Below are 21311 nucleotides of genomic sequence, written 5' to 3' on the forward strand. Positions count from 1 at the left end.
GGCATGTTGTGCAAGGGAAGATGTCTTTTCTTGCTTTGCAATAGCGTTTCGATGTTCTTCTCGTCTTACTTGAATTCTTCGATTAGTCTGTCCGATGTAGGATTTGTCGCAGTCTCCACAGGGAATCTTGTACACTCCTTGGTTTTCTAGTGGGATTTTGGTTTTTGCGGAGTTAAGCATATTAGCAATTTTCTTATCCGTGTTGAATATTGTCTCTATTTTATGTTTTCTTAGGACTCTACTGATTTTTTCCGTAGTGCCCTTCACGTACGGTAAAATCGTCTTAGCAATAGGTTTTTCTTTTTCTTCTGTTGATTCTTTGCTTTTTCCTCCTTGTGCCTTTTCAATTGTGTACGTGGTGAAGCCATTTTTTCTTAATGCTGTTTTGACCGTTTTCATTTCTTTGTTCCTGTGTTCTTCATCTGTTAATCTTTCTGATCTTATAGTCAGGGTTTTGATGACTGACTGCAGTTGTGCAGGATGGTGGTGTGAGTCAGCGTGTAGATATCTGTCGGTGTGTGTTGGTTTTCTGTATACCGTGTATCCTAAAGTTCCATCTGTTTTCTTTATTATTAAAACATCCAAAAACGGTAGCTGTTGGTCTTTCTCTAGTTCCATAGTAAACTGAATTTTGGGGTGGATGGTATTAATGTGATTTAGGAATGTATTTAGTTTTTCTTCCCCATGTGTCCAGATAATGAAGGTGTCGTCCACGTATCTCAACCATAGTTTCGGTTTATACTCTGCCGTTGTTATTGCTCGTATTTCTATTTCTTGCATAAACAGATTTGCTATCACCGGTGACAGTGGTGAACCCATGGGTGCTCCCTCGACTTGTTTGTACCTTTGGTCTTTGTATATGAAATAGGTGTTGTTCAGGCAGTGTCTCGTTAGGTTTACTGTATCCGGTGGTATTGGGTATTTTTTTCCTATAATCTCTAACGATTCTTCTACTGGGACGTTAGTAAAAAGTGACACCACGTCAAAACTCACTAGCAAATGTCCCGGGTCAAGAGTCACGTCCTTTATACGCTCGATGAAGTGGCCTGCGTTCTTGACGTAAGAATCCGCTTCCTCTGCGTACGGTTGTAACTGATTGGCTAAGAACTTTGCGAGCGGCTGTGTGGGTGATCCGATTGAACTAACTATTGGTCGTAGTGGCATCCCAACTTTATGAACTTTTGGTAAACCGTAGAGCTTAGGGCACCTAGATGATTTTTCGCGTGGAATCAGCTTGGGCTGATCCTCCTTTTTTATGTTTGAAACTTTGATCTTGGCCTTCGTTGTTTTTTCTAGATACGTTGTTGGATCTGTGGCAATTTTTTCGTATGCTGTGTCGTTTAGAAGATCTGTTAATTTTTTGTCGTAGTCATCTATATTCATTACTACCGTGGCGTTACCTTTGTCCGCTGGAAGGACGATTATTTCTTTGTTTTTCTGCAAATCTCGCAACGCCTCTTTTTCCTCACGTGTTAAATTTCTTTTCGGTGGTTTGGCTGTCCGTAATATCTGCGATACGTCTTGGCGTATGATCTCAGCTGTTTCCGGAGGTATATTGGCAATGGAACTTTCTACTTCGCTGATAATGTTTTCAACAGGGATTCGTGCGGGTGCTACGGCGAAATTAAATCCTTTTGACAGAACACTCGTTGTGGCCTCATTTAATTCGAGATTCGAAAAATTGTAAACCAATTTGTGTGTTTCCGTCGGAGTCAAACGCGGAGTCAAACCCGGAAAAATAGTGACAGCATATATATATATATATATATATATATATATATATATATATATATATATATATATATATATATATATATATATATATATATATATATATATATATATATATATATATATATATATATAGATATATATATAGATATATATATATATACATATATATATATAGATACATATATATATATATATATATAGATATATATATATATATATATATATATATATATATATATATGTATATATATATATATATATTTATTTATATATATATATATATATTATTATATATAGATAGTTTTTTTTACCATTCGTCAGTTTTTCTTTATCAACAAAGTTTTTTTTATTGCTTCAAAAAAGATAGAAATATTTATTAGGAGATATAGAACAACAATTTTGATTTGAAATTTTAATTTATATAGTATATAACATTGGTTTTTAAAGGTTCACGTACGTAGAACAAAACTTTGATAATCATTATATGAGATATTTTTTGTTGAAGATATTTGAGTGTGAATTTTATTTCAATATATAATTTTGTATCATATATATTTATTATTCCGGTATTCCTTAGACCTTACCTATCATAGGTAAAGCATAGATATTGAAGCACGAACATAACCCTGAGATAAGAGAATTAAATAGTGTGATAAAATCATAATTGCATCATTTAAATAAGTTTAATTAATTAATTAATTAGCTAATTAATTGCTTGGCGCACCTCTGACTTTTAATATCACATTAATATATATATATATATATATATATATATATATATATATATATATATATATATATATATATATATATATTTAGTCTGTGTTTATAATAACACAAATTGCTTTGGTATTGCTTTTGATCTTTATTCCGCCTATTAGATATTAGGCAGGAAATAAACATGAATTTTTTCACTTAGATTGGTGAGAAAGTTATGCTGGGAAGAGTTTCAGTTTCATTGTTTTGGGTCCGGATTTTGTTAAAATTCGTTATGGTTATTCGTTATTCGTTTTTTGTCATCGAAAAATAGTGTTAAAGTGTAGTAGCAGTTGGAGTTGGGAATTTGATTCAGAAGAAATAGCTTTCGACGTGTAGTTCTTCAAAACCGGCAATTTTTTTTTGAGAGGTGAATTTAGGCTCAAGATGCTATTTGGCAGTCTTTGTTAAGTTAATCACCGATCACCTTCTTGTGTTTTTTGCCCAGGAAATCTGTGTGAGTATTTTTTTTATTTCTTTCTTTGTAGTTATCCCTTGCAGTCCCTTCCTTACCTACGACCCAAGCTCTCCAACCAAAACAAGAGTGGCCATTCGCAAACGTTTCGGTTTGTTTGCTTACCCTATCTCAAGCCCAATAACTGCTCAGTCTCCACTTTCAACACCCTATCAACAATTATATATTGTTACAAGTGATATCCAATGTGGTAGGCAAATTAAATCGTTACAAGCTCCCAGTTCGTATATAATTAACCTGGACAGTGTTTGGTAAATTGTATTTAATGTATTTAAATTAAACCTACCCATATGACCCAAAAGGAAATTTTTTATTAGGTACTCACCTACGAAGAGAAAACATTAACACTCACAAAAAAGTAGTTCAAGATTTGCGTGGCTTAGATAAGAGGGATATGAAGTGTTGGGTGTCTCTCTGAGAGACCGAATCCCAAACGAAAAAATACGTTGTAGAACAAAAAATAGTAGACGCTACCAAAAGAATAACGTCGCTAAAATGGAATTGGGCATAACACTTTACCAGATTATCTAACAATCGCATAACAAGACGTATTGTCGGGTGAAGACCAAGGCAAGAACAACTAAGTAGTAGAGGTTGCCCATCAATCAGATACATTGACGAAGTGAAGCGTATTAGCAGTAACCAATCGGATGTAAAACACACAAAACATACACAGATGGAAAAGAGCTGAGCCAGGGATACGTACACGTTGATGATGATGAATAACAACATACAATTACTTAGTATATTGAATTATTTATTATATATACATAAGTAATCACTATTCAAATTTTCACTCAGGGATACAGCTTATTAAATTTATATGAAGGTAATTTTGTCTTCAATATACATTCTAATTTAAAAATTAAAAAAAAAACTATTTATTTAACTTTTTGGAATTGTCTTAAGTTTGAGAAACCAGCCAGCGGTATATTGAAACTTACTACTTACGATGCATACAGAGCAGCATCTCATTTTATCCAATATTTTCTCTCCCCAGGTCACACGCATCTAGGTAAAATTTGACTCAGATAGATATAATAGTCGATCTCCATGACCTTCTTCTTTTATTTTCAATGTTTATTTATTCAAGATTCACCAGATATTTCGTGTGTGTACTACTCTAGATACACATTCTTTAGTAAATACTTAAAAAATAAGCGATATTAAGAAAAATTTAATTGACTACAAAAAATCAATCTACATCTTATTTTTAGAAACTATTTGTTTCATCTTTCAAAAATCCAATATTAAAAAATAATAACCGAATACATGGTCGTTTTAAAAACACCTTTTTACTTTGCTAAACAATTGAAATAGTTTTCCAGACTGACATACTTTCTCCGATTTTATTTTAGATTCGATTTAGACCCTAGTAAAATTTCTGGTTCTCTACCGACTCTGTTCTACGGCCAAATACCCTAGTTTATAGCGCATAAAACATTGTTCCATTTAATTATTTCTGAAATAAAGTAAGCGAGAAAGTGAACAAGGGATAGAACTTTGATTGAAACTTTTTTACGGTATCCCTGTTTTATTTTATAGTATTTACCTATACAACACGGCCACCGCTTACAAAGGACTTTTCCACGTAGACATATGCTATCAAAATATAGAGAAAAAAAGGAAAATATGGAACGTTGGATTTTTTATGTAAAAAATGCGTACGTAATCAGCTATTTTTTATTATTATTCCAAAACCACATGTCTATGTAAAAAACCATTTCTGATACCTACTTATTTTTTACATTCGTATTTAAATATTTGCATATTTAAAAAGAGTAGACAAATATATTCAATAACTTATACATAGTAAGAAATGTTATATAGAATTTATATAGTATTGTAGAGAGTTCAATTAAGTTTGATTTTAATACGTCATTTGAAATATTAGTTTAGTGAATTGAAGGAAACTGTCGAACAGATCCTAATAGCTCAGTCATTTAGTCAACAACAGGCCAGTTTCCTGGAAAGCTTTCCGGAAGTTTTAAAAATTTATATCTAATACAGTAAAACCTCCATTAACCGAAATAATTGGGGGGAGGCCGTTTCGGATAACAAGAATTTCGGTTAAAAATAACATTGTTTTTTATAATGTTCTTGATCAAAGTATTGGTATTAAAAAATATTATGAGTTGATTTCTTAATGTTTTCTAATAAGTAAATCCAAAATAAAGTAATAAAATTAAGGAAAATGAACAAGTTTAACATGCTTTTTTAAAGAAATCTGCTATTTTTTTGCGTTTTCGTTTGACAACGATGTTTCTCTCTTCCTCCATCGTGAATTCGCAGAACTTCATGAGTTTGCCTCATTCGATTGTTCGACGAAACGTAAAGCAATCTGAAAAGGACAAAACTTTATGTAATGACAACAAAGAATCTAGTCGTGTCCCTAACTAATTAGGCCTACTGTATAAAATTCGTTCCTCTAAAGCATTGAAAATCTCGTCGATGGTCTTGTGCTGCCTGTTGCCTCTTGGGTCGTCATCTTCGTCATCTGATATGCTCAGGTTGTCTTGATAAAGAACCATATCAATGATGTCCTGGTCGATGAATTCACGTTCTGAGTCGTCAGCTGCTAACCAGTCACGTATCTCTTCTTAGTTAATTTCGTCATGTCCCGGCAAATTTTTAATAGGTTTAATTTCTTCTGTCGTTTTCTTACCATTTTCTTCTTCAGGATCGTCAATCAAAATCTTATCAAACAGTGTTTGTTCCAGCATTTTTTCAAAGTTGAAGATTTGATCTTGGCCCACGACTCAGCTCACCAATAAAAATGTTTTATTGTTAAAGATTTGAGAATTTCGGGAACACTTTTGGATTAATTCGTCTCATGTAATAACAGATGTCTTAAAAATGCTTCTCTATAATGTCTCTTGAATGTCTCTATGACTCCCTGGTCTAACGGCTAGATTAAGCTTATGACATTCGGTGGCAAAAATCTGACAATTGTCACCATTTTGTAGATTTTGAGGGTGAGGGGGCATTGTTAACAAGCAATAATGCTTTGATGAGAAGGTTTTTTTGATTTAAAAAAGGATTTTACACTTGAGACGAATTCATTTTCAAACCATTCTAAAAATAAAGTGGTCGACATCCATGAACTTTTTTTGGCTTCTATACCTTAAAATGCCTTTTCGGAAATATCTTTTAGAGCTCTTGGTTTTCGTGAGTTCCCAACACACATAGACATCAATTGGTGAGTGAAATTAACGGAATTGTTTACGTTTTGCGACAAACGTTTACTTTTTATTGACGAAATTATTGAAACTTGTCAGCCGTTTCGGTTAAACGATGTTTCAGTTAAAAAGGTTTCGGTTAAGGGAGGTTTTACTGTACTTATTTTTTACATTCGTATTTAAAAAGCTCGAATAAATATACAATAACTTATATTAAGAAATGTTATATAGAATATTTGACTTTGATACGCGATTTGAATTAGTTTAGTGAACTGAAGGAAATTGTCGGACAGATACTAAAAACTACAGATATTATGTACTAATCGATATTAGATAGATACTAATTTGGCCAAGAAAAAGGGGTTACCTGGAAAGTTTTCCGGGAGTTTTGAAAATTAGTAATTTTATAGATTTTGATGAGATCTTTTCGAATTTCGACTTTGCCATCTCGTATCTTCACCGCTCGCGCCGCTATTGTTGTGGATTTATTAAAAGGTTCAATATTTATAACACTTACGGATTTAATTTATTTCTTTATTTATATTAACTTATCTGACAAATTTATATGTATCCGTACGTTACAAATTCGCGAGCGCGAGTTCAGAATTAACTGGCCCTCCATATAAAAATGTTGTATTTATATACGAAATCCTGATATACTAGAACAGCATCGAAAGATCGAGAAGTTTAGCCGGCTCATTCACCATAATTTTGGTTCTAGACTTCCACCGAAATTTCTACAATAAAACAGAATAATTAGTCATAAAAGTTAGGCCAGTATATTTATCGTAACATTGCCCCCCTCTTAAAAGATGGTTCCTCCTGGAACCTTGTCGGGACTGGAACCGGAACTGTATGCTGGTATCGGCAACTGGACCCTCTTTTACAACTTCCAGTTGTATAAAAATGACAAGGGACGGTTTTCTCTCCGCACCAGTAACTATGCGGATTGCAACAGACTAACACCTGGACTTCGGTGTCTTTAAAGATCTCCTCCACCATATTTCGGATAACCCTCCAATCTAATTGGCGGCACTCCAACTTTGACATGGCTAACTTTTGCACGTCGGACTCTAGTACGTGCTCTCTCAATTGAAGTAAGGCTTCCCATACATCTCGGTAGGTAGGTTGGTCACGGGCAGTGTCTTTTGTTACCAGGTAGAAAAGGTAACGTGATGCATCTTGGAGTTTCAAGGTTTTACCGGGAGCTGGCACTTGGCATTGAAGTTCTGCAACTCGACCAAACTTCCTTCGAAAGACGGATGCCAACCCTGGTGCGTCTTTGATACTGGCCGGGATGGTAAGGGCCAGCGAGTAGTCATCGGGGAGCGCGAGTAGATCTTGCTTTTCTTCAGTGGTAACACCATGTCTCGCTTTACCGGTACCTCCATAGGCACCCATGAATTCCTCAAACGTGAGGTCAGACACATCGTGGATTTGGTTTACTTCCACTTCTTCATCTACGTTGTGGTCACCTTCGAAAGACGCCAACCGGTTATGGTGTACTATCATCGGCTTTCCCCTCGGAATCTTGCTTATTCGGTAGATGACATCGTTGATCTTCTCCATAATGAGGTATGGACCTTCCCAAAACTGCTGCAATTTGGGAGAACAACCTTTTCGCTTCTTGGGATTATACAGCCATACTTTGTCGTTCTTCTTAAAGCAACCCTTTTCGGCTTGTGTATCGTACCGTTTCTTCATTCTGTCGCTAGCGATCTGAAGGTGGGAACGGACCAACTCATGTACATCGTCCATTCTTCTTCGTAATTCGATCACATAATCTTCACCTGCTACATCTTCTCCAGGTTTACATCCAAACTCGAGATCACAAGGTAGTCGCATTTCGCGTCCGAATAGGACTTTGGCTGGTGTCTGGCCTGTTGATTCGTTAACAGCAGATCTGTAGGCCATTGTGAAGAACGGAAGGTATTGGTCCCAGTCTCGCTGATGATCGGACACCATCTTTGTCAAATACTTGCCAACTGTCCTATTCATTCGTTCTACCATACCATCCGATTGCGGATGATACGCGGTAGTTCTTGTTTTCTTCATGCCTAGTCTATCACATATTCCTTGGAATAGATCGCTTTCGAAGTTCCTGCCTTGGTCACTATGGATCTCCAAAGGCACTCCAAATCGGCTGATATATTCTTGGATCAACTTATCTGCAACGGTGGCGGCCTTCTGGTCTGGAAGTGCGTAAATCTCGACCCACTTAGTAAAGTAATCCATTACTACCAGCATGTACTTGCCTCCATTTTCACTTTCTGGAAATGGCCCAGCGATGTCCAAAGCTATTCTTTCAAACGGGCTTCCAACATTATATTGTCTCATAGGAGCTCTCCTTTTTCGGTGAGGCCCGTTACTCGTAGCACAAATAGTACATTTCTTACACCAGTCTTTTACGTCGTCGGAACTGTTCATCCAATAAAACCGTTCCCGAATTCGCTGAAGGGTTTTCCTTACACCAAAATGCCCTCCCGATGGACTGTCGTGTAACTGACGAAGTACTTCGGCTATTCTGCTCTTTGGGATCACCAACTGTCTTCTCTTCTCTGAACCGTCATCATTTTCCAGGACTCGTTTAAGCAAGCCATCTTCGATGATAAATGAGTCCCACTGGGCCCAATACGTCTTAACTACTGAGCATAGGTTTGATATTTCCTGCCAAGGTGGTCGACGGTTTTCCTCTTTCCATTTTCGGATTTTTTGTATAACTGGATCTCTCTCTTGTTCTTCCCTGATCTTAGTAGGCGTCCAGTCGTTGTTGACAATCGTCGTTCTTAGCACTGCTGCTTCCTTGGATTCCGTTTTGTTGCAGTGGGAACACTCTGCTGGGCATGGCCTTCTGGAAAGAGAATCAGCGTTTCTGTGGCTAGCTCCGGCCCGGTGCTCAATCTTAAAATCGTATTCTTGGAGTCGTTCGATCCACCTGGCTATCTGACCCTCTGGATTCTTAAACTGCATCAACCACTTAAGGGCGGCATGGTCGGTTCGGATTAGAAACTTTCTGCCATAGAGGTATTGATAGAAGTGCTCTACTGATTTCACTACTGCCAGAAGTTCTCTTCTCGTGACGCAATAATTCCGCTCAGGTTTTGAAAGAACTTTACTAAAATATCCGAGGACTCGTTCCTGTCCTCCTTGAATCTGAGACAGCACTCCTCCAATTCCCACATTACTTGCATCTGTATCTAAGATGAACTCTCCTTCTGGCAGTGGATACCCTAAAATTGGTGCTGTTATTAAATGCTTTTTCAAGGTCTCAAAGGCATTTTGGCAGTCTGTATCCCAGCGGTAATCTCTTGCTTCCTCCGTAAGTCGCGTTAATGGCTTAGCGATATCTGCAAACTTCTTAATAAACCTCCGGTAGTAAGTACATAGTCCAAGAAAACTTCTCACTTGATGTTTGTCAGTTGGTTTTGGCCATTCCTTAATGGAATCGATTTTTCCCTTATCCACGGCCACTCCTTCTTTACTGACTATATGACCCAGATAATTGACTTTACCTTGAAATAGCTGGCACTTCTTGGGGTTTAGCATCAATTGGGCAGCTTTAAGTCGATTAAAAACGTTTTCTAAATTCCTCAAATGATCTTCGAATGTCTCCCCCAAGACGATTATGTCATCTAAATAAACCAGGCATGTTTTCCAAGATAACCCTCTCAACACATTTTCCATAAGCCTCTCAAATGTCGCAGGAGCATTACAGAGTCCAAATGGCATAACGTTGAATTGCCACAATCCAGATCCTGTGGTGAAGGCTGTCTTTTCTTTATCGACTGGGTCCATTTCTACCTGCCAGTATCCAGACTTCAAATCCAAAGTAGAAAACAATTTACTTCCAGCCAATGTGTCCAATGTGTCATCGATCCGAGGCAGAGGATAACTATCCTTCTTGGTAACGTTGTTCAGCAAACGGTAATCCACACAGAACCTCGTCGTTCCGTCTTTCTTCTTAACCAGGACCACCGGAGAGACCCATGGGCTCGTAGAAGGTTCTATCACCCCGTCTTTCTTCATTTCCTGAACAATCGTTTCAGCTTCCTCTCTTTTCGCCTGTGGTAATCGTCGAGCTGTTTGACGAATTGGCTTAGCATTACCAGTATCAATTTTATGCTTAACAACGGTAGTTCTTCCCGTCTTTCCTCCTTTCGGTACGAAAATATCACGATACTGCCGAAGAAATTCCCTTAATTTCCTTTTCTCCATCTGATTTAGAGACTGTCCTGCAACTGCAACCATTTGGTCGAATTTGTCGTTGGAATTATCAGATGTTGTCGCCTGACGGATTATGGATGTCACAGGTACACAAGTTCCTACTTTTGTCTCTTTCTTTATGGTCACTGGGTAGTCGTTGACATTGATAAGTCTCACAGGAATTTCTTTAGCCGAAGTCACCAATTCCTTTCCAATTATGATTCCACGGCCAACCTCATCGTCGTGGTTCCAAGGCTCCATCATAACAGGTCTCCCTTCGTCTACAATTCCCTGTAGTCGCGCTACTATGATCGTTTCGCTTCTCGCAGGCACGACTGTATCTTCTGTAATGGCTGCTTGCACAGTGTTGTCATTATGTGGATGGAGAAATACCTCCTCGTTGCCAACTTTGATTACCTTATTCTTAAAATCCAATTGGAATCCATGCATATTCATTACGTCCATTCCTAATATAACATCCTCTTCGATGTCAGCAACTATAACAGTATGGACAAACTTTTCTGCCCCAATTCCCAATTGTACCTGGATTTCTCCATGAATGTTGGCATTTTCACCTGTAGCGGTCCGAAGTCGTAACCTCGTTGGTAACAGTTTCTTTCGGCTGTTTATAACTGTTGGGCGTATAATGGTTCTGGTCGCTCCGGTATCCACCAACAACGTATGTCTTTTACCATTTATTTCTCCATCTACATATACACTATCTTCACGACATTTCAACGAAGCTATTAGTATAAGAGGGTCTTTGGAAAAGTTCCGGGTCGAAGCTGCTCCCCTAAAGCCGACTCGTTCTGGTTTTCCTGATGGTGAGTTTCTTGATTTTATGGTCTTCGTTTTCTTGTATGTCATGCTTTTCATCATATTAACGAGCTGGTCAAGTTTATCTTCATCTCCTTCCTCTTTTACAGTCCTAACTTTACTGTACCCGCCAGAGGCCTGCGTAGCTGACTCGTATTCGAGGGCGGCGGATAGGACATCAACCAGCGTCTTGTGACGAGCTAATCGCAGTGTTCTCTGCATTTCATGATCACGAAGACCATCAATAAACGTTTGAACGGCCAATTTTTCCATCATGTCTTCGGGAGCTGTTGGATAAGCATATCGTACTAATCTGGCAATATCTACCTCATATTCTTGAAGAGCCTCATCTTTCTTCTGTCTACGATTTTTAAGCTGTGACTGATATACATGCTCCAAATGTTCGTGGCCATATCGCATATTTAACCTCTTCTTCAGTTGTTCGAAATCATCGGTCTCCTCTACGGCTATGGTCTGAAGCACATCTAAGGCATCTCCTCGAAGGGCGATAGTCAGGTTTACAGCCTTTTCTTTTTCAGACCATCCATTTGCTCTTGCGGCTGATTCGAACTGTTTCATGTAGTTGTTCCATGATGATTTTCCGTCGAAAGTTGGGACTTTAACATGAATAGAACCTCCACTTCCTTCAAATTTCGGCCGTGTCTCCAACTTAAATTTCGTCTCGTCTTCTTTTATCTCCACTGTAATCGGATTGTTACCTCTCTCTGCTGTCCCTGTTTCCTCCATCTTCTTTTCCATCTCTTTCCATATCTTTTCTTCGAAGGCTAACATATCGGCAGCAACTTGGTTTTTTAATGAAGATATTCTATCGTCCAGGGCAGACATCTCAGAAGTGACTTTAGAGATTTCCGAAGAGATGTTAGCAGAGACTTTGCTTTCCAGCGAAGAAATCTCGTTAGAAACTTTGCTTTCTAAAGAAGCGATGTCGCCGGATACTTTGGCTACATCAGAAGAAACTTTCGAAATATCGTCAGAAACTTTGTTCTCCAATTTCGAAATCGACGAGATGACAGCATCATGTTTGTCTTCAAATATATAAGTCTCTGGATCTAGTCCTTCTTCTAGCAAAGCGTTCTTTAGTCGTTGGACTAACTCAGCCTTTTTTCCGGTGGAAGATAATTCTCTGTCTTCAAGATGTCTTCTTAAATTAGTCACTGTCAGCTCATAAATCGTAGCCATTTTCACAATTTATTTTATATTCACTTGTATTATTATTATAAGTCTAATTTATGTTCGATCTCACTCTGACACCATTTGTTGTGGATTTATTAAAAGGTTCAATATTTATAACACTTACGGATTTAATTTATTTCTTTATTTATATTAACTTATCTGACAAATTTATATGTATCCGTACGTTACAAATTCGCGAGCGCGAGTTCAGAATTAACTGGCCCTCCATATAAAAATGTTGTATTTATATACGAAATCCTGATATACTAGAACAGCATCGAAAGATCGAGAAGTTTAGCCGGCTCATTCACCATAATTTTGGTTCTAGACTTCCACCGAAATTTCTACAATAAAACAGAATAATTAGTCATAAAAGTTAGGCCAGTATATTTATCGTAACACTATATTGGAAAAATGGCGTCTAATAATAAGTTGTTTTACAATATGTCCTTTCCTACTCATTTTACAAAAAAAAAACAAAATTAAACTAGAGAAAATTTCCTACAATTTATGTACTTACTTATTTAAAAATGTTTCTCCCAAATCAATAGTTTTTGCGTACCGGCGTCAGAAAGTATTATTCAGCTACACCAGCACGTGTTTTTCGTATTGTTACATTTCTTGAAAATTAACTTTATTTAACACCAAAACTGAAAATAAAAGTTAAAGGGAATAACTACCCTAAAGAAATTCGTGAATTAATAAAAGAAAAAAGAAAACTAAGAAGAAAATGGCAGCAAACGAGAGCCCCTCGAGACAAAACCAACCTAAACAATGCCAGCCAGCAACTTAAAAGAGAAATCCAGAAAATTAAGAATGAATCTATTAAATCTTATCTGGAAGCACAGAGTACTCGCTTTGGAAAGCTACAAAAAGAATTAAAAGGCCAATATTACATTCTCCTCCAATAAAACTGGAAGACGGTAGTTGGGCCAGAAATAATCAGCAGAAGGCAGAGAGATTTGCCACTCATCTAGAGAGCAAATTTAAGTTGCAAGATGACCAAGACGATGACCAGGATTGGCCCGAACCAAAGCAAATAGATGAGAATATCAAGCCAACTTCCCCAAAAGAAGTAGCTGAGTTAATTAAAGAACAAATCGACCCAAATAAAGCACCAGGTTATGACCTCATTACCGGAAGACTGCTAAAAAATCTACCAAGAAAAGCTATTGTAAAATTAACAAATTTAATAAATGCTGCCTTTAGACTACAATATGTTCCAGATTTATGGAAGATAGCTAAGGTGATCATGATACCAAAGCCTGGGAAACCCCCCAATGAGGTGACATCATATAGACCAATATCACTCCTACCTGTGATGTCCAAGGTGTTTGAAAAACTCCTCCTGCGAAGAATCCTACCAATAATTGAAGAAAAGAAAATAATTCCAGATCATCAATTTGGATTTAGAAATAAGCATTCGACAATTGACCAGGTGCATAGAATAACTGCTATAATTGAAAGATCATTAGAGAAAAGAAAAGTCTGTTCTGCAACCTTTCTAGATGTGGCACAGGCGTTTGATAAAGTCTGGCAAAGGGTTTGATACATAAACTTAAATAATTCATGTCTAAACAATATTCAAATATATTACAATCATATCTAGCGAACAGACATTTTAGAGTTAAACAAGAAGATGCATACACTGATCTCAATGATATTGAAGCAGGTGTTCCACAAGGGAGTGTATTGGGTCCAGTCCTATACCTAATATACACGTGTGATATACCTGAACTAGAAGACGACACCATAGCTACCTTCGCAGATGACACTGCTGTCTTAGCGGTAAGTGACACCGTCGAAGAAGCTACAGAAAAACTACAAAATTCAATAAATAAAATCCATGAATGGACCAAAAAATGGAAAATTAAGCTGAATGAGAATAAATCAGTCCATATAAATTTTACCAATAAGAGAATTAATAATATTCCAATTAGAATAAATGATGTCTAAGTGCCTATTGCAACATCAGCAAAGTACTTGGGGATCACTCTTGATGCGAAACTTCGCTGGAAAGCTCACGTGAAGAAAAAAAGAGAAGAACTAGGCATCCGCTACAAGAAAATGTATTGGTTGATGGGAAGACATTCATCTCTATCCATAAATAATAAACTCCTAATCTATAAACAAATACTGAGACCAGTATGGACCTATGGCTGCCAACTATGGGGCTGTGCCAAGCCTATTAACATCAAAGTAATCCAGATATTCCAGAATAAAGTGCTGAGGAACATCTCAGCACTTCTCAGAAACAGAGTAAAGTGTTGTGCGAGTATGCATGCTAAATTTAATGCTAGTTATTAGAAATAATAGGAAAGATACTAGTGAGTAGACACCTAATTTTAAGATTTCATTAGCAATGTAAGTTAGAAACAAATTGATAATTGGTCTTACTGACCAGATTTTAATGTAAGTACACTTCTGTCTTTAGTAAAAAAAAAAATTAACACCAACAATATTACAATACTTGTTTACAATAACTCAATGACAACTATAAACTTCAAAACTCAAAATACTACTGTTTTTATTGTCAACAACATACGTTTATATATTTTTTCTAATGTTCCAAACGTCACTAGAAATGTCAGGAATTTTCGATGTCATCTTGAGTGATCTAGAACTACTTCTTCTTTTTCGTTTCGTGTAGGGACTTTTTCTATATGAAATAAATTTCACGGAACAGTATATTTCTCCAAAATATTTTATTGTCCATTGTCTCATATAAATGTTGCTTAAATACCTTACACGTAGAAGACTTAACGCATTTACGCATGCCTTCGTCATTGAAAAGCGATAATGGAAGCAACATTCGGAATACAATGTATGTAATCCAGGGAGGCAATGTATGTATGTAACCAACTCGCCAACACGCACTAGCCAAGCATGGCGTTTTAATGGCTTAAAACCCAAAAAAGACGAAACCAAGGTAGTGGTTGGAACAGGTTTAGGGCAGAGAGTGCTAATAATCCCCGGAAAAAATCAGGCTACTGCAAAGAAGCGACATTATTAAACAGCAAGCATCCAAATTGCACTTACGGTTTTTGATCTGCACGTTCATTCTGAAATATCTCTAGTACTTCCGTTTATAACAGAAGAAACCATTACCTTGGTTAATTTTAACTGTCTTCAATTGTTTTTTTTTATTTTTCATTGAATTAATAATCAATAACGCAACTAATCCATGTCTTTTAAAACTTGGATGTTATGTTAGGCTGAAGTCACAGTAGCGCGAAACTTAGCTGTTTGTATACTTCAGCGCCCTCCCGCACTAGCATACTGGAATATTATCCATGGTATGATCAACTAATATGCACGCATATGCGTACATATTCATTGGCATTATGGTATACTAGCGCTCAGCTTGTTTACGCGTCACCTAGCCAATCTTTAACATTTCCTCGGCAAAACAAAATAAAATATGCCGCCAAGATGAGCTGTGTAGCCTTTTTCATTGCAAAGATATAGATATAGCTGTTGCGTAATAACAATATTTAATATTTTTATTTAATTTTGTATCTTATCATTATATCACACTGTATATTAGTTTAGATTTATAAAATTCCTTTGTACCATCTAATAATCTGTACGGCGCCGATAGCTTGCATTCAAATAACTTTCTAGACATAAGCTTCTAAGATCGTCAAAGAATTATAACAGTGAAGGGATTAATGATTTCCAAATTATCGGTTTGAGTCATTCAAAAATTCCAAACATTAACAAAAGTTGAAAAATACCCTTCTCAGGTAATTAATTTTACCAATGAAAGGAAAGTCGAAGGTATTTTAAATGTAAACATATCCTTTACATACGTCGAGGGTCAGGGGGGAGATTTCTGAATTTTAGGTAACGATTTACGAGCGTAGTGATTCAAGGTAGTTGGAATCAGTTCGAATCCAGCATTGGATGAGCGCTAGGCTCCTGTGCGCGCTAGTCGCACCTCAGAAGGTTTAACACAGTCGGTATATTACTAAGTTTATTCAGTTCGTGTCAATATTGTATCCCCGACAAGTTATGTAGTTTTGCACATAAATTCAAACTAAATTTCTTAAATCAGCTATCGTAAGCAAGTTATCGGCGTCCAAAATACGTTGTTGTAATAATAGTTTAAATAGACTTGTTAAAACGTTCTTTTCGAAACTTTCATTTGTCCCAGTTTTCTGGGTGGTCCTTCAAAGAAGTATATAAAGTGAACCTATTTCCCTAAGGACAAATCTTGTTCCCCAAGGGAAAAAACCAGCGACCTATGACTGGTGCGCGAAACAAAGGCATCAGGACAAGGTGTAAGGACAAACACGCCTGCATCTTCGCTCAATGGCAATATTAACTTTAAATAGCTAATTACGTAAATTCTTGCCGTAAATCAGCAATAAATTAGCAATTAATTCCTAGCTGTTCATTTTTGGTTTCACAATTGTTAACATACGAGTATATCTCGATTTTTCCGGGGATGCGTTTTGCGATAAGAAATGATGGGGTAGTTTTTGGGGGATGATCAATATGCCAATCAATAGCAATTAATTAGCAATAAAATATGCCGTCAAGACAAGCTCTCTAGCCTTATTCATTGCAGAGATATAGCTATAGCTATGTTAGCTTTACCGTAAAGTTAGCATAATTATTATTTTGGGGGAAACGGTTGAAGGTATAAATTGTTTCTTAGCGTAAAACATCGTTGGCTGTTTGGGCGATATCTCGGATTTCCTGGGGTGTGTTTTGGGCTAAAGAATGATGGAGTAGCTTTTGGGAATTGGTTAATATACCAATTAACAGAGAGAGAGATTCATGTTTTTACCTTGTTTAGGCTTTTGCCTCTGCAAGGAAGATTGCTCCAATTTTTTTTTGTGGAACCAGGGAGGTGTGGTAAACGTCAGGGTGATTGTGCGTGAGTGCACAAGAGGAATTGTTGGCAAGCCAGACAATTAACAGCAATTAATTAGCAATAAAATATGTCGCGAAAATGGGCTCTGTACCCCTTTTCCTTGCCGAGATATAGCTGTGTCTATGCTAGCTTTACCGTACGATTAGCACAATCATTGTTTTTCGGAAACGGCTACAGCAATAAATGTTTTCTTTCCGTAATAAATTACCAATAAATTATAGTGTTGGTCTGAATTAAGCCTTATAAAATGGATATGCTAACTTTAGAGACGTAAATAAGTCTTTATTGATTACTTAACTACATTTGTGTAAAACTGGTACAATATTTGTTGATAGAATATAATATACAGAAAATATTTACACAAAAGTTGGTTATTTTCGATATATGAGATAATTACCAGTATGATACCCCAATTAAGCACATTATGTTAACAATATGTGCCCACGAAAATGGAAAAAGTGCATACTGAGAGGCAGTCCTACCACGAAAACACAGAGTGGTCCACTACAAAGACCACCCAAGAAGTAGTAAGAAATCTATACATCAACATTATTAAAGCCGGGAGCTGTTAAGAGCTAGTTTGGCATGACCCAATAAAGACCACTCTAGTTCTACTCTAAAAGGAAAAAATAATTCAAAGTTTTCCAGATACGAATATTAAAAACTGCTATTAACATTTCTAATGCTATGGAGACAATAGTTCTTTCAGTAACCTTATTGTCTTAAAACAGATTCTCTTTCATTTTAAATACAGTAATATTTTTTATATCTACCTGAAATATAACTGGAACTATAACTGAACCAAAAATATAGGTATTCAAAGATTTCATATAGGTACCGTCACACTTAACATCGATCGGTCGCATCTTTACATAAGCTGCAACTAAATTGGGAAATAATACTCCCAACATCTGCCCGACAGGTGAGACCAATGTAGAGACACTCAATATCATTATCGTAATACGCGGGTACATCTGAGGCTACCACCAAACAGGACCGGACTAAATCCAATTAACAGTAACTTTCTCCGAATTTCTTTTTGAGCTTGAAAACGATGAAAAATAAAAAAGGTTTTATAAATGCAATGTTCGACAAAGAAAACTCGAATCGAATTTTTAAGTTAATGAAGTTCTTCGGTTACGTTTTTAAATTACCGAAGAAACTACTACCCTTTTAACTTTAATACTAATAATTTTGAACTAAAACTTTAAATAAAATTTAAAGTAATTGCATTATTATGTAAATAAAATTTTTTTTATCCTACTGGAACTTCAGTATTATTTTCTTGCATTTTTTATCTACAGAAATTTGTGTATTCAGTTTTAAACCCGTTGATTATAAGATATTTCTGAAATTAGTCTAGAAATTAATATGATGTCTTCACTTTTATGTATTGCTAAGACCTTATTAGACGTAAATTGCGAAGTCTAGCATGATTTATAGACTTTGAAAGAGCATTTGACAAGGTGCAACATCAAAAATTATTTCAGATACTGAAAGAATCTAGTATTGATGACAAAGATTTACGCCTAATTAAAAATTTATAGTTACAGCAAAGGGCAACTGTACGAGTAGACAACGAAACCTCACAGGAATTCACGATAAAACGGGGAGTACGTCAGGGCTACATTATCACCTACGTTGTTCAATATTTACTCGGAAATTCTGTTCAGGGAAGCTATTGATGGTTTAAGAGAAGGTATAAAAATCAATGATGACATCATAAACAATTTAAGATATCCAGACGATACGGTTTTGATTCATAAATTAAACTGTAAGACCAAAATTCTTGTAGTAAGTAAAAACGACGTAATACAGCACCAATTCACAGCTAAGAATGAACCCTTGAAAATAGTCGACAAAATTACATACCTTGAATGCAGCCTAAATAAGGAATGGGACCACCCACAGGAAATAAAATGTCGTATAGAAAAGGCGATAGCTGTCTTCTATCGCCTCAGGAAGATATTATCTAATATGCACCTGAACATTGATATAAGAACACGAGTCTTGAGATGCTATGTATTTTATATCCTTTTATATGGAGTCGAAGCCTGGACCTTGGCGGAGGCAACATCCAAACGATTAGAAGCCTTCGAAATGTGATGCTACCGCCGCATGCTCAGAATTTCCTATATCCATCATGTTACAAACAATACCGTGATCCAACGTATGAATAAAGATCTGGAAATTATGCATATCGTGAAAATCAGAAAGATGACATACTTAGGGTATGTGATGCGCAATGAGAAAAATCAACTAATTCAACTAATTTTACAAGGCAAGATAGAAGGCAAAAGATCTCAAGGGCGCAGAAGGATATCGTGGTTGACGAACATCGGACAGTGGGCAGGAATGACTACCACACATCTATTTAGAGCAGCTGTCAACAAAGTTGTATGGACCAACGTGATTGCCAACATCCACAGAGGATAGGCACCAAAAGAAGAAGAAGAATACCTTATATTTGGTAATACACAGATGTATTGTTATGTGCTAAAACATACGATGCTAAAATATTTCAGAAGAGTCATATTTAAGAGACTTGAAGAGATTTAATGAGTCTTTAAGAAAAAAAATATAATAAAATATGTGTATACGATGAAAGGCAACAAGTATTTCTGACTATTTGGTCATCATCAGTACGGTGCAGCCAAGTTATAATAGTAGAATATTAACTTGGAAAAGGATCACTTCTGGAGCAATGCGAATTTGTGGCAAAAATGTTAGAAGACTCTGAGGCTTCCAGAGCAACAACAAACACATTCACGGAGGATTCAGAAAAGTGTTGACTTTGAGGAAGTAAAGAGCCCGTCTCGCCTAGGCAATTGTAGAGATTTCAAAACAGTTTGTAGTTGAGATGCCTTCGATTTGAGTATAATTGTGAATGTCTTCGAGCCGCAGCGGTTCCACTGTAATTTGATTGAACAAAAACAAGGCTTCGGAGCTTCAGGGCTCCAGGGGTCAGGGCTTCCGAGGTCTCAGTCTCCCTAGCCCCCAGACACTACTACTTCTTCTTGACGTGCCATCTCCGCGACGGAGGTTGGCAGTCATCATGGCTATTCTGATCTTAGATGCTGCTGCTCTGAATAGTTCAATTGATGTGCATCCGTACCATTCCCTCAAGTTACGCAACCACGAGATTCTTCTTCTTCCTACACTTCTCTTGCCCTGGATTTTCCCTTGTATAATCAAGACACTACTACACTGATCACTAAACAATGCAATACTACTACTGGGAACAGCAGATGATTCATTTATACCATCGATGGTGACATGGTTTGGGCTGAGGTTGGGGTTGGCATTGGCGCGGAGATTGGCGCGAGGATTAGCGCGGAGGTTGGCTCGAACATTTCTGACAACAGGATTTTAATTGGAGGATGGGGCAGACGATATTTTCTTTATGAGAGGTAACCATGTCAAAGGTAACCGCATGCCGTCATCTCTTTTATTGATCGGACAAGAAATGAAAGTTTTTGTTGGGGGTAAATATTGTCTTTATTCCTTTTGATTTAAGAATCTTATCGATCTTGTCAGTGACGCCTTTGATGCAGAAAAGCTTTCGTATGATGAGGATCTGAGTCTTTCGGTCGAGATTGAGTTGGAGATTGATGTCTGTAGATGCTCCTAATGATGTGATTTTTGCGGTAACCGTTTTGGATGAGGGCTTGTTTTAAACTACATAGCTCAGCGGGTCTACTTGCATCATCGCAAAGGCATATTGAACTGGAGACAAGGGTATTATTGACTAAATTAATTTGTGAAGGTGGATGATGAGAGTTGGCATGCAAGTAACGATTGGTATGGGTGGGTTTTCGATAAACCCAGTAATGAAAATCTTGAAATTGATTTTTCTTTGTGATTATGTCGAGAAACGGTAGGGATAAATCAGTTTTCACCTCCATCGTGAACTGGATACTAGCCAACATATCTACTTCTGCTTCTTCTAATGACGCTACAACCCTTTATGAATTTTTGCCTGCTTAACAATGTTCTTCAATTCTGCCCTGTCGGATACTTTCCTTCGCCACTGCCTGATGTTCATGGTTTTAAGATCCCTCTCTACGTCGTC

General features: G+C 36.9%; 2 protein-coding genes across 8 annotated transcripts in view; both read right to left on the reverse strand.

The window, feature by feature from the left end:
- LOC140447590 (methyltransferase-like protein 22) overlaps positions 1 to 21311 on the reverse strand; it is a 540943-nt gene that overhangs the window by 424923 nt on the left and 94709 nt on the right. The window lies entirely within an intron of this gene.
- Positions 1 to 21311, reverse strand: part of LOC140448851 (uncharacterized) — a 31854-nt gene that overhangs the window by 2511 nt on the left and 8032 nt on the right. The window contains exon 2 of the mRNA XM_072541972.1: positions 743 to 1631. Within this exon, the coding sequence (XP_072398073.1) occupies positions 743 to 1631 (889 nt within the window). The remainder of the gene's footprint in view (positions 1 to 742; positions 1632 to 21311) is intronic.

Source organism: Diabrotica undecimpunctata, chromosome 8, assembly GCF_040954645.1.
Source record: "Diabrotica undecimpunctata isolate CICGRU chromosome 8, icDiaUnde3, whole genome shotgun sequence".
In the NCBI taxonomy this organism is placed as follows: domain Eukaryota; kingdom Metazoa; phylum Arthropoda; class Insecta; order Coleoptera; family Chrysomelidae; genus Diabrotica; species Diabrotica undecimpunctata.